The 12,428-nt window shown below is 47.9% G+C and overlaps 1 protein-coding gene across 9 annotated transcripts in view; it reads right to left on the reverse strand.

Annotated features, from left to right (window-relative positions):
* TRPV3 (transient receptor potential cation channel subfamily V member 3) overlaps positions 1–12,428 on the reverse strand; it is a 45,702-nt gene continuing 33,274 nt past the window's right edge. For 2 of the 9 annotated variants that reach the window (XM_054255622.2, XM_054255623.2), the window contains 5 exons: positions 11,148–11,214; positions 8,932–9,206; positions 6,266–6,378; positions 4,773–4,852; positions 1–4,482 (listed from right to left, as the gene is read on the reverse strand). In XM_054255622.2, coding sequence (XP_054111597.1) covers positions 4,343–4,482; positions 4,773–4,852; positions 6,266–6,378; positions 8,932–9,206; positions 11,148–11,214 — 675 coding nt within the window. In that variant the 3' untranslated portion in view covers positions 1–4,342. The remainder of the gene's footprint in view (positions 4,483–4,772; positions 4,853–6,265; positions 6,379–8,931; positions 9,207–11,147; positions 11,215–12,428) is intronic. The other 7 variants (XR_008481444.2, XR_008481443.2, XR_013535442.1 and 4 more) reach the window with 7 other exon arrangements.

The raw sequence follows: 12,428 nt of genomic DNA on the forward strand, positions 1-12,428 counted from the left end.
TAAGAAGCAAAATAAATATTTATTAGAAATCAAAACACCATTTCTTCAATGGCACAAAAATGTTCTTACTCTTTTTATGATTTCTTTCTTGAACACAGAGTTTCACACACACACAACACTAAGAACAAGTCATTCAAGTAGAATTGACAAGTATCCAGCTCATTCAAGGGGATTGGGGTGACAATTCTGTGTGAGGAAGCAAGATCACAGTAAAAAGTATGTAAATCAATGCAGAAGTCAAGTACAGTTTACAGGCCCAGACAACGGCCCATCTACCCGGGCCCTGCCCAGAGCAAAAGGACACAGGTCACCAGGCCTTGAGGAAGGAAAGGAACATCAGTAACACTGGGCTCTCTCAGGCAGGAGCCTTCCAGAGCTGAATGACTTCACAGTACAACCTCCGGCCGCTTCTCCCACGTCCCTGGAAGGAAGGCTAAGCACCCTGAATTCCAAACAGATATATCACATAACATCTAGAATAAGGAAATTTTCCTGAGGAAATGTTTAGCTAACAGGGCATTTGCAGCCAAAGGCACTATCTGAGCCTGGGAGATTCCATCCCTGGAAAATGCCTTCCCCTGAAATTAATGAAATGTTAATCACGGAGTTTTTCAGAAGTCCTGATGGGACTTCAATGGGTGTGTCTGTGGGTGTATGTGGGGGGAGGGGTGTGGGTGTGTATGCGTGGGTGTGTTTGGGGGGTGTGTGGGTATGTGTGGGTGTGTTTGGGGTGTGTGTGGGTGTATGGGTGGGTGTGTTTGGGGTGTGTGTGGGTATATGGGTGTGTATGCGTGGGTGTGTCTGGGGGTGTGTGGGTGTATATGCGTGGGTGTGTTTGGGGTGTGTGTGGGTGTATGGGTGTGTATGCGTGGGTGTGTTTGGGGGCACAGGGTGTGGGTGGGTGGCTGTATGGGTGTGGGCATGTGTGGGGGTGGGGTGATGGTTGTGTGTGTTTAGGTGTGCAGTGTGTGTGGTTTTGCACACCCCTGTGGGCACACTGAAATTTTCAACCAGTCATGGGGAGCATAGGGACAATGTGGACTGCCAAATGAGACATCTGAGAAAATAGTCCTCCCTCCAGCATATGCCAACCACAAAGAAGGACTCAACATTATGGAATAATGGTGCTTTTAAAAAATAAATAATGGCTCAGGGAGGCATCTGTGGTCCGAGAATCAGGACACTCCAGCTTTCACAGTGCTGACAGGACTTCCTGCCCGACTCTGCACAGGTACACGCTCCTCTCGGAGTGTGAGTCTCTGGGAGTGAAGTGAAGGAAGTGGTCCTTCTGATGCTGATGCTTCTTGACTCATTGCTTCCTTCTGCCTTGGTGAACTTTCCTAGGCTCAGACCTTTTGGATGAAAGCCTTTTGGGGTGGACACTGTTGGGAAAAATCTCCAGTATAGAAAATGGTCTTGTGGCTGGGCGCGTGGCTCACACCTGTAATCCCAGCACTTTGGGAGGCTAAGGCGGATGGATTACCTGAGGTCAGGAGTTCAGGACAAGCCTAGCCAACCTGGTGAAACCCCATCTCTACTAAAAAATATAAAAATTAGCCGGGCATGGTGGCAGGCACCTGTAATCCCAGCTACTTGGGAGGCTGAGACAGGAGAATTGCTTGAACCCGGGATGTGGAGGTTACAGTGAGCTGAGAATGCGCCACTGCACTCAGGCCTGGGTGACAAGAGCGAAACTCAGTCAAAAAAAAAAAAGGAAGGAAGGAAGAAAGAAGAAAGAGAGAAGGAAGGAAGGAAGGAAGGAGGGAAGGAGGGCAGGAGGGAGGGAGGGAGGGAAGGAAGGAGGGAAGGAAGAAAGAAAAGAGAAAAGAAAAGAAAAGGGTCTTGCCAACAAATTCCATCCAGACCCACAGAGAGCAGCGCTCCATGATGTGAGATGAGAAAGATCCCTCTGGCTCTCCATTTCTCACTTGGACAAAAGCTGGAAGGTTAGGCAAATAGAAATCAGTCATTGGCTTTACCCATTCATATCTGAGTCAAAGCAATTCTGGATATGGCTTTATCCATAACAGATAACCTTATCCATTAGTGGGTATGGCTTTATCCATTAATATCTGAGCAAAGCAGTTCTGGAATTCCTAGCTCTGTGGTGTAGAACCTGGCACCATGGATCTAAACCACTTCCTTTCAAACAAGAGGTCTGTTCAGGCTTAACACAGGTAGCTGACTCCACATGTGGAATTCTGATTGGTAGACTCTCCAGGCTAAGGGACCTTAAACTTCATCCAATTACCACTTTCAACAACATGCCTCATAAGTGCTCAACCAGCTTTCGCTTAAACATCTCCAACATCTGAGCCAGTTGCTGGATTGGATTGAGCCGAAGTCTTCCTCAGTTGAGTAGTTCTGCCCATTCTAGAACGAATCTACTCCTTCTGCCCCAGGACAGGCCCCTCCAATCTTCTCTTCTCCAGGGGCCCATGCCCAGCCCTGTTCCCCCTCAGAGCCTGGTCTGACCACTGAGGCTAAGAGTACACGGTTCCTCCCTAGGTCAGCTGGGAGTGCAGGGGCTGCTGGGGTTGTGATGCCTCTCACACCCCAGACCACCTCTCCCCAACTGGCCCCATCAGGGGCACGGAGGCTGAGTTTCCACCTGCTCAGCCAGTCTGGCACACGGAGTGGCCCAGAGCAGAGAAACTGGTCCCAAATGCACTGCCAGGCCTGGACTCCTCAATCTGCCTTAAACCAGAGTAACTCATCAATTGCCATGTCATCCAAAGGCCAAATTTCTATTTCTGCCATTTAACATTAAAACTTATGTTACCATTTTTGTAATTTTTACATGAATCCTTTCACCAGATAATGGAGGCAGAGGAGATTTTCTAACGGTTTAGGCCCCAGTTACCCAGAAAATCCTTCGGTCTCCACTTCCCCTCTGCCCCCAGACTGACTCCGTGTCATTTCCAAGGGAGGACATCAGAGGATGAGGACCTAAAAATAAGCCCAAAGTCTTGGCAAATGTTTCTCTCTCACAAGATTCCCCTTCAGCTTCAAAATTCACAGTTAAAAAAAAATACTTAGTACCACAGCAGTTCAGGCATTTTGTTAAATTCCCCCACTGAGACCTACTGAGGTATGCTGACTGCTGAGCTCTAATACGGTAGAGACAGAGCAGCTGCTATTTATGCTTCTGCGGAAGCCAGGATCCCAGTGCGGTGGCGTGCCCTGCTGCAAGGCGGGGACAAGGAAAAGAGCCAGGCCCTTTCACCCAGATTGCGGCGGCCCAGCAGGACCTGCCCCGCGCGTTTTATGCAGACTTTTGTGTGCGTGAAGAAAAGCTTTTTGTCTTTCTCTGCCAACCCTAAGGCCAAATATATAATACTTACATCCAGCCCCAAAGCCACTAATCTGTCTCCACTTTCAAAATCAATACTTCATTGTAGCAATGTTCATTCTTAACTGAAATGTCTTTTCCATGCTGAAAATAAAAACCCTGTGTTAATTATGCTACTAAAAACATCTCTCCCTTTGCGACAGTTTGATCCTTGGGGTTTCAGGGGATGCTCACTCCAAGGATGGTTTCCTTTTTCCCTGAAGAGCTCCCGAAGGTCATTTCCAAAGCTCACTCCCCTCCTCTCCCAGGATATCAGGCTTACCTCCGTCCCTCGCACATTCTGGGATGGGATCAAGGGTCTCCCACAAATTCAGACAACCCTGTGAGATGGTAGAATGTGTGGACTGGGGCCAGGGCTGACAAGGGGAAGCTGACAGGAGGAAAGCCTGCTCCTCAAGGCCTGTTCCCCGCCCCCCACCTCTCCCAGCCAAGCCGACCTGCAATTGGTAAAACCAGAGGTTTCACCCAGGACTTTAGGGGTGTCCGAGGCTCCAGACTGTGGCTGGCTGAGGGTTTACACAAGCTCTTTGCCAAATAACAAAATCTAGGCTGTTTCCCACTGGCACAAACCGCCAACTGCCCCTCAGTCCAGACACCCACTCAGCATGAGGGTGTGTTCTGTGTCTGGGCCAGCAGAGCTCCACCACTCCTCAAAGCCCTCAGCAGTCCCTGACTCCGCCTGCAGCACCAGACAGCCCACGTGCACACCAGCTCTGGGTTATGCTTCTACACCGACGTTTCTGGGAATTCCTCTATTTCTTCAAATGCATTGAGAGTGGTTTTGCTATTGTTCCTGGAAGACTCTTGGATTTTGTTGAAATCTGCTTTTGAAAAAAGATATATTTTAGAGGCCAGATGCGGTGGCTCACGCCTGTAATCCCAGCACTTTGGGAGACTAAGGTGGGCGGATCACCTGAGGTCAAGAGTTTAAGACCAGCCTGAACAACATGGTGAAATCTCATCTCTACTAAAAATACAAAGAAAAATTAGCTAGAGGTGGTGGTGCACACCTGTAGCCCAGCTACTCAAGGAGGTTGAGGTAGGAGAATCCCTTGAATCCAGGAGGCAGAGGTTGCAGTGAGCCAAGACTGCACCACTGCACTTTGGCCAGGGTGACAGACAGACTCCATCTGAAAAAAACACCACCGTGTGTGTGTGTATACATATATATATATATATATATATATGTTTTAGAAATACATCCCTCTGCCTGATGTGTTTCTATGGCTTAAGGCTATACCATTCTAAAAGTTGTTCCAACTCAGGTTCCAAAAGTCAGAGCTGGAAGAGACCTAAGAAGCATTTCCATTCAACCCTCCCATTTGACAGATGGGGAAATCAGGAGCCTTAGACTTGATCTGCCCCAGGTCACATGGTCTCAGACAGGAGCAGATGCCATGTCACCTCGAAGCAATAGTACCTGTTCGCCTTCCAGGCCCCGGGTCTTCGTTAAGGAAGGAGACGTGTGTTTTCCATTCAGTCCACTTCACCTCATTGATCCTGCAAGTGTGGCCATCGCTCTTACTATTTCGCCATTGCCTCACTGGATACAAACACACAGCCCTGCGCTCGGGGAGTCCCGGTGTCTACACAGCTCCCCTCTGTCTGTCCTAGAGATCAGGAGCACCCCTGCCCCGAGTGGTCACACCAGCGTTGTTAGAGTTTCAACTCTATCCCCATCTCCATTTCCCCGGGTCTCAAAGACTCAGCTCTCCTTCCACTGTATGGAACTCGGAAATCCTGCAAGTTGCTTGGACGGGTGTAAAGGGTACAACTTCAGTCTGTGTAGCTGTACCTGACGGGTGACAGCCCACGAGGAAGCAGGGACAGACAGAGGGAGGGCCCGGGCCGTGAGGGCGTGAAGATTAAACTCCAAGTGTCACAAGGGTTGAGGAGGTACTAGGAGCATGTGATTAGGACCCATGACCAATGAGAGAGGGTGGCATCTGAGGTGTTAGAACAGAATGGCTGGCACTGATTTGACCTAAATTCACGTTCAGAGAACATCTCTAGAGAGAGCGTGGCAACATCAGAAATACTTAGGGTAACGACTGCAGTCAGAAATGCTGCTGTCCAGGGGCTGGGGTTTCAGCAGAGAAGTGGGTTAAGGTTTGGTCATACTCAAAAAAGGTGGTCTGTAGGCTCGAGAAGCTGGATCAGGGAAGGAGGATGTGGGCTTATCAGAAAAGGTGGTCATGGGGCCGGGTGTGGTGGCTCACACCTGTAATCCCAGCACTTTGGGAGGCTGAGGGGGATGGATCACTGGAGGCCAGGAGTTCTAGACCAGCCTGGCCAACATGATGAAACTTCCATCTCTACTAAAAATACAAAAATTATCAGGTGTGGTGGCACGTGCCTGTAATCCCAGCTACTTGGGCGGCTGAGGCAGGAGATTTGCTTGAACCTGGTAGACTGTAGTGAGCAGAGGTCACGCCACTGCACTCCAGCCTGGGAGATAAGAGTGAAACTTCGTTTAAAAGAAAAATAAGAAAAGGTGGTCATGAGATATGTAAGGACTTTTTTTAAAAATCAAAAAAGATCTGTCAAAGCAGCCATGTCACCTTCTGTCTGCCAGGGGCAAACGTGCCTCACATCCTCCGGGATCACAGGAACTCACACAGGGTACACAGCAGGAAAAGGAGTGCCAAGCGGGAAGATCTCCCCACACTAGACAGTGAAAGGACAGAGACCCTGGAGGCACCTCCAGAAAAGCAGAGAGGGGACCCACTGCTGCCAGTCTCCTTCCCTTCCCTTCTGGAGCTCGGGAACCCCCATCCCAGGCCCTGCAACCCCATAAACAAATTCCTTCCTCTGAGAGGCCCTGGGACAGAAGGTAGCTGTGGTTATGGTGAGCAAGCTGACCTGCCTCTCTCTACCCACCCTAAAGCCCACCACCCCAGGGCCCTCTGTTACCGCAAACACAGTCGGAAATCTTCCTCGGCCACTTTACACATCTCCCCCATCCGAAATCTCCTCCTCAGCCATTCCGGTAACATTTTCTCAAATTCCAAGATGGTCCTGGCTCTCTGGGGACATAAGCAAGCATACGGAGTATGCAGGCACACTCACAACCGCTCACAAGAGCACACATACAGCCAGGGCACACACTCACAACCGCACACAACAGCACACACCCCACCAGGGCACACCCTCTACGGAGTATGCATGCACACTCACAACCACACACAAGAGCATACATGCCACTAGGGTGCACACTTCACCCTTGCCCCATGCTTGATGCATAGATCCCAAGGGTTTGGCTGATCTACAGATTCAAAGACAAAAAATCAGGCCGGGCATGGTAGTTCACACCCATAATCCCAGCACTTTGGGAGGCTGAGGCAGGCAGATCACCTGAGGTCAGGAGTTAGAGACCAGCCTGGCCAGCATGGCAAAACCCCGTCTCTACTAAAAACACAAAAATTAGCCAGGCATAGTGTTGGGCACCTATAATCCCAACTACTTGGGAGGCTGAGGCAGGAAAATCACTTGAACCCTGTGAGGCAGGGGCAGAGGTTGCAGTGAGCTGAGGTTGTGCCATTGCACTCCAGCCTGGGCACCAGATATAAATAATATTTCCGAAAGCAGGAGCTTCCTATCAGAAAGTGCTGGATCCTAGAATCCCACGGTAGGGGATGGTTCAAACACCATTTAGTCCCACACTCTTCCAAGCTTGGAATCCCCTCTGTATTGTCCTGTACTCCTCGTTTTTCCAGTCTCTCTTCAACAATATCAACAATCCAATTAAGAGGGCCTTAATAGGCAGCGAGGTGGCTCACGCCTGTAATCCCATCACTTTGAGGCAGAGGCAGGCAGACCACCTGAGCTCAGGAGTTCAAGACCAGTCTAGGAAACACGGTGAAACCCCATCTCTACCAAAAATACAAAAATGAGCCAGGCGTGGTGGTATATGCCTGTAGTCCCAGCTACTTGGGAGGCTGAGGTGGGAGAATCGCTTGAGCCTGGGAGGCGGAGGTTGCAGTGAGCCGAGATGCGCCACTGCACTCCAGCCTGGGTGACAGGGCAAGACCCTGTCTCAAAAAAAAAAAATAAAGGAGGGCCTTAATAATGAGAAATGGGTTACATGAAAGTTTTTCTCCCTGTAGTGCCCCATGTACATCTGCCTCCTGGGACCACAGAAGGGGTCTGCTCCCTCTTCCACAGGCTGCTCTGCAGATAACTGAAGGAACTCTCACCTTTTTCAAATGTAGTTCCAACAACAGTTTCTTTTCTTTTTTTTTCTTTTGAGACAGAGTTTTGGCTCTGTCACTCAGGCTAGAGTGCAATGGCACGATCTTGACTCATAGCAACCTCCACCCCTTGGGTTCAAGAGATTCTCCTGCCTCAGACTCTAGAGCAGCTGGGATTACAAGCCCGCACTACCATACCCGGCTAGTTTTTGTATTTTTAGTAAAGATGAGGTTTCACCATGTTGGCCAAGGTGGTCTCAAACTCTTGACCTCAGGTGATCCACCCACCTCAGCCTTCCAAAGTGCTGGTATTACAGGGGTGAGCCACCATACCCGGCCGCCAACAACCATTTCTTAAGACAGTCTCCAGTCTTCTCCCAAATCTGGTTACCATCTCTGGACCCATCCTATGTATTGGTTTCCTCGGCACGTAAAAAGTGTTAAGGCCAGGATGAAATAGAGCAGAAGTGTCACCTCCATTGTCCTAGATGCCATATTTCTTTTAATGCAACCTAAGGTCATACTTCGACATCCACACATCACACAGTCACCCCTGAACAGAGCACCCCTATAAGCTTGAGTTTTTCTACACATGCTGTTGCACAGCCACACCTCCTAGACCCGACACTCAAAGAACATAGGCTAAAGCTTCCTCAAACCTGAACAAACACTGTGGAGCTTCTGCAGATTCTCAGGCCCCACCCCAGACCTGAGAACAAACCATAGTAGAGGTTCACTGCTGGATGGATGGATGGATGGATGGACAGATGATGACTGAATGGATGGATGGATAGATGACTGGATGGATAGATGGATGGATGATTAGATGATGGATGATTGGATAGATGGATGGATGGATGAATGGATGATTGAATGGATGTATGATTGGATGAATGGATGGATGGATGAATGGATGGATGATTAGATGGGTGGATGATTGGATGGATGGATGATTGGATGGATGATTAGATGGGTGGATGGATGGATGGATGATTAGATGGGTGGATAGACGGATGGATGATTAGATGGATGGATGATTGGATGGATGAATGGGTGGTGGATGGATGATTAGATGGGTGGATAAATGGACGGATGATTAGGTGGATAGATGATTGGATGGATGGATGGAAGGACGCACGGATGATGACTGAATGGATGGATGGATGATTAGATGGGTGGATGGATGGATGGATGGATGATTAGATGGGTGGATAGATGGATGGATGATTAGATGAATGGACGATTGGATGGATGGATGGATGGATGGATGATGACTGAATGGATGGATGGATGGATGAATGGATGGATGATTAGATGGGTGCTGATGGTAGTCAATGACCGTGTGCTGAACTGGGGAGGCCCCACACTGGGGTCTCTGCCTAGACTCACCTGCAGGCGCCAAATGCGCTCGCTCTCCTTGGAGACATTCTCCACAGTCTCTCCCATCAAGGCAATGAGCATGTTGAGGAGCAGAACGAAGGTGAGGATGACGTAGGTGATGAGTAGGAACAGAAAGAGAATGGGATACTTGGAGTTCTGCTGGATGTTCAGGTCACCCAGGCCTATGGTGAGCTTGAAGAGTTCCAGAACTGCGTCGCTGAAGCTGCCATAGGAGCTGCAGTCTTTGTTGTCTTTGGGACACTTCTCGATCAGCGAGGCCAGGGCTAGGGGAACATAACAGGGTGCTCTCCTCAGCTCTCTGCCTGACAAATTACTCTACAAGCTTGCATGTATTTGCCCACACAACAAGCCTGCTGCCTCCTTCTCTCTGGCCATTAATCATCTCCAGCTTCAGGTCCTCCCAAAGTCTCATCAGGCTGGTGTATCTGCCCTGGCCTCCTGCAGAAAGTCCTCTGCCTAACAAAGCCCGGAGTCTTCTCTCCTTCCTCTAACACCTAGTCTGCCCTTGATCATCTGCAGCTTTGCAGAGCTGCTAATTATAATCCACATGTGTGTCCCTGGCTTCCCAGCTTGTCTTTGAGCTCCTGACTTCCTCTAGTCTGGGTCACCTCCCTCAAAGCTGTAAGATCGTGAGTCTCCTCCTAATGCTCTGTCATGAGCTCCCAATGAGCAGGACCAGATTCACACTTCCCTTCTTTCCAACACACCACAGTAGAGGTTCACTGCTGAATGGATGGATAGATTGATGGATGGATGGATGATTAGATGGTGGATGACTGGATGAATGGATGAATGATTAGATGGATGAATGGATGGATGATTAGATGGATGGATGGATGATTAGATGGATGGACGAATGATTGGATGATTAGATGGATGGATGGATGGATGGATGATTAGATGGATGAGTGGATGGATGAATAGATGAGTAAATTAAATGAGTAAATAGACGGATGCATAAACAAGCAGTTGAAGAAGCAAATAAATAAGCAAATTGTGACCCAGAAAAGGTACCAGACAGATGGAAACAGCTGCCTAATTTCAAATGTCAATGGTCACTGAAGAAAAAAAAAGCAACTGGTATGTGGGAGAAAACTGTATCTCTATGCAGAGGTTAGAAATACAACCAGATTGTGCTGTTCCCTCTGTTGTAAATGGAGAGATTTTAAGAGGGGGCTCCTTCCTGGTCCGAGCAGACCAGAGGCTCTCACAGTTGTCTAAAGCAAACTGTGAGAGTAACACAGTGTGAAAGCCAAAGGAAGTTATCTCCGTGCATTACTTTGCTCCTATTTTGCAAAGACCATCAGTCGAGTTTCTGTGAACTTTAGTTTCTGTGGACTGAGGTTGAAAACACCTGCAGAACCTCTTAGATCCTGAGCAATGATGGAAAAGCAGGAGGTATATACCACATGGCAAAGTTGGATTATGAGTGGCTGGACTGGTCTGAATCCTGGAGTCTTTATGCCTCAGGTACCTGATGATTGGGGTGATGACCCCCTTGATCAAGTTGTTGAGATGGATAATTACATGGATGGATGGAAGGATGGATGGATGGATGATTAGATAGATGGATAATTAGATGGATGGATGGATAGATGATTAGATGGATGAATAATTAGATGGACAGATGGATAAATGGATGATTAGATGGACGGATGGATGGATGATTAGATGGATGGATGGATGGATGGATGGATGATTAGATGGATGGATAGATGATTAGATGGACAGATGGATGGATTCTTGGAAAATTCTTCGAAAATGGCAAGCGGGCCGGGCACAGTGGCTCAAGCCTGTAATCCCAGCACTTTGGGAGGCCGAGGCGGGTGGATCACGAGGTCAAGAGATTGAGACCATCCTGGTCAACATGGTGAAACCCCGTCTCTACTAAAAATACAAAAAATTAACTGGGCATGGTGGCACGTGCCTGTAATCCCGGCTACTCAGGAGGCTGAGGCAGGAGAATTGCCTGAACCCAGGAGGCGGAGGTTGCGGTGAGCCGAGATCGGGCCATTGCACTCCAGCCTGGGTAACAAGAGCGAAACTCCATCTCAAAAAAAAAAAAAAAAAAAATTGCAAGCATGGGAAGTGCCCCACTGGTAGCTGATGTAAGTGTTGCTGAGGCCACCATGCACTTTGTCATTTTGACATCTGTATAAAGTGTTTACGAATGTGGGAGTTACTATTATTTACAAATCAATTACCTACTCCAAATCCAAGCAAAAAAACTATATATACGAACAAGAACTTCAGAACGTCATGCAAAATGACCTACAAAGAAAGAAACAGAATTCAAGTGTAAGGTGCAAGCACATATTCACCATACCCTGATCTTCCTGCTTCCCACCCTCTCCCAGCCCCGACCCTAATTGTCCCTTCACATGGGCCATTCTCTCTTCCCCCAACCAAATCTTCCTGATGCTCCAAGGCTCAGCTCTGGATCCCGCCTCCTCCAGGAAGCCTTCTGTTCCTGCTCCAGCCCCAGGTTCTCTTCTCCCTGTGATCTGCCCTGTGCCTTTCACCATAGGTTTCACATCTGGAATCCTCACACTTCCTGGGGGCAGTGGCATGCTGGAGCCAGCTCACAACAGCTTGCAAGAGCTGATAGTTACATTTTCCTGAAGCCTGTGAGCTGGTTGTTAAACACAGCCATTACTCGGAACTAAATCAAACTTTCAGTTAGAAGATGAGTAAGTTCTGGGGATTTAATGTACAGCACGACGACTACAGTCAGCAACACTGTGCTGTGTGCTGTAAATCTGCTAAGAGAATAGATCATAGATGTTCTCACCACACACAAAGAAATAGCAAGTACGTGAGGAGACAGGCGTGGTAACTAACTGAAATTGGAAATCATTTTACAATATATACCTATAAGAAATCCTTGCATTGCAAAAAAAATTAAACTGTATAAACTTATAATTAAATAAGTTATATATTTTTAAAAAGACAGGCCAGGTACAGTGGCTCAATCCTTAAGACAGTGATTGAGAAAGTGTTAATCCACATCACATTTTTAAATCTCTTCTGTCTGCAGCCTTTACACTGTGTACAGCACACACATATCAATAAAATATTCTTCCAGTGTCTGCAAACTCTCATCCAATTCAGCAAAGAAGTTGCTCACATCATTGATAAACAAGTAAAGTTCAACATAAATCTTTTTTTTTTTTTTTTTTTTGAGACGGAGTTTTGCTCTTGTTACCCAGGCTGGAGTGCAATGGCGCGATCTCGGCTCACCGCAACCTCCGCCTCCTGGGTTCAGGCAATCCTCCTGCCTCAGCCTCCTGATAGCTGGGATTACAGGCACGCGCCACCATGCTCAGCTAATTTTTTAGTTCAACATAAATCTTAACTGTTTCACTTTCACCACTGCTTATAAAGAAGAATAGCAACCAACATTTATGTCTAAACAGCACTCTTTTGTCAACTGCAACTAAAGGTTGATGACAAAAACTAGAATTCAATAAAAGACAACAAATAAG

The sequence above is a fragment of the Callithrix jacchus genome, chromosome 5 (genome assembly GCF_049354715.1).
Source record: "Callithrix jacchus isolate 240 chromosome 5, calJac240_pri, whole genome shotgun sequence".
NCBI lineage: Eukaryota > Metazoa > Chordata > Mammalia > Primates > Cebidae > Callithrix > Callithrix jacchus.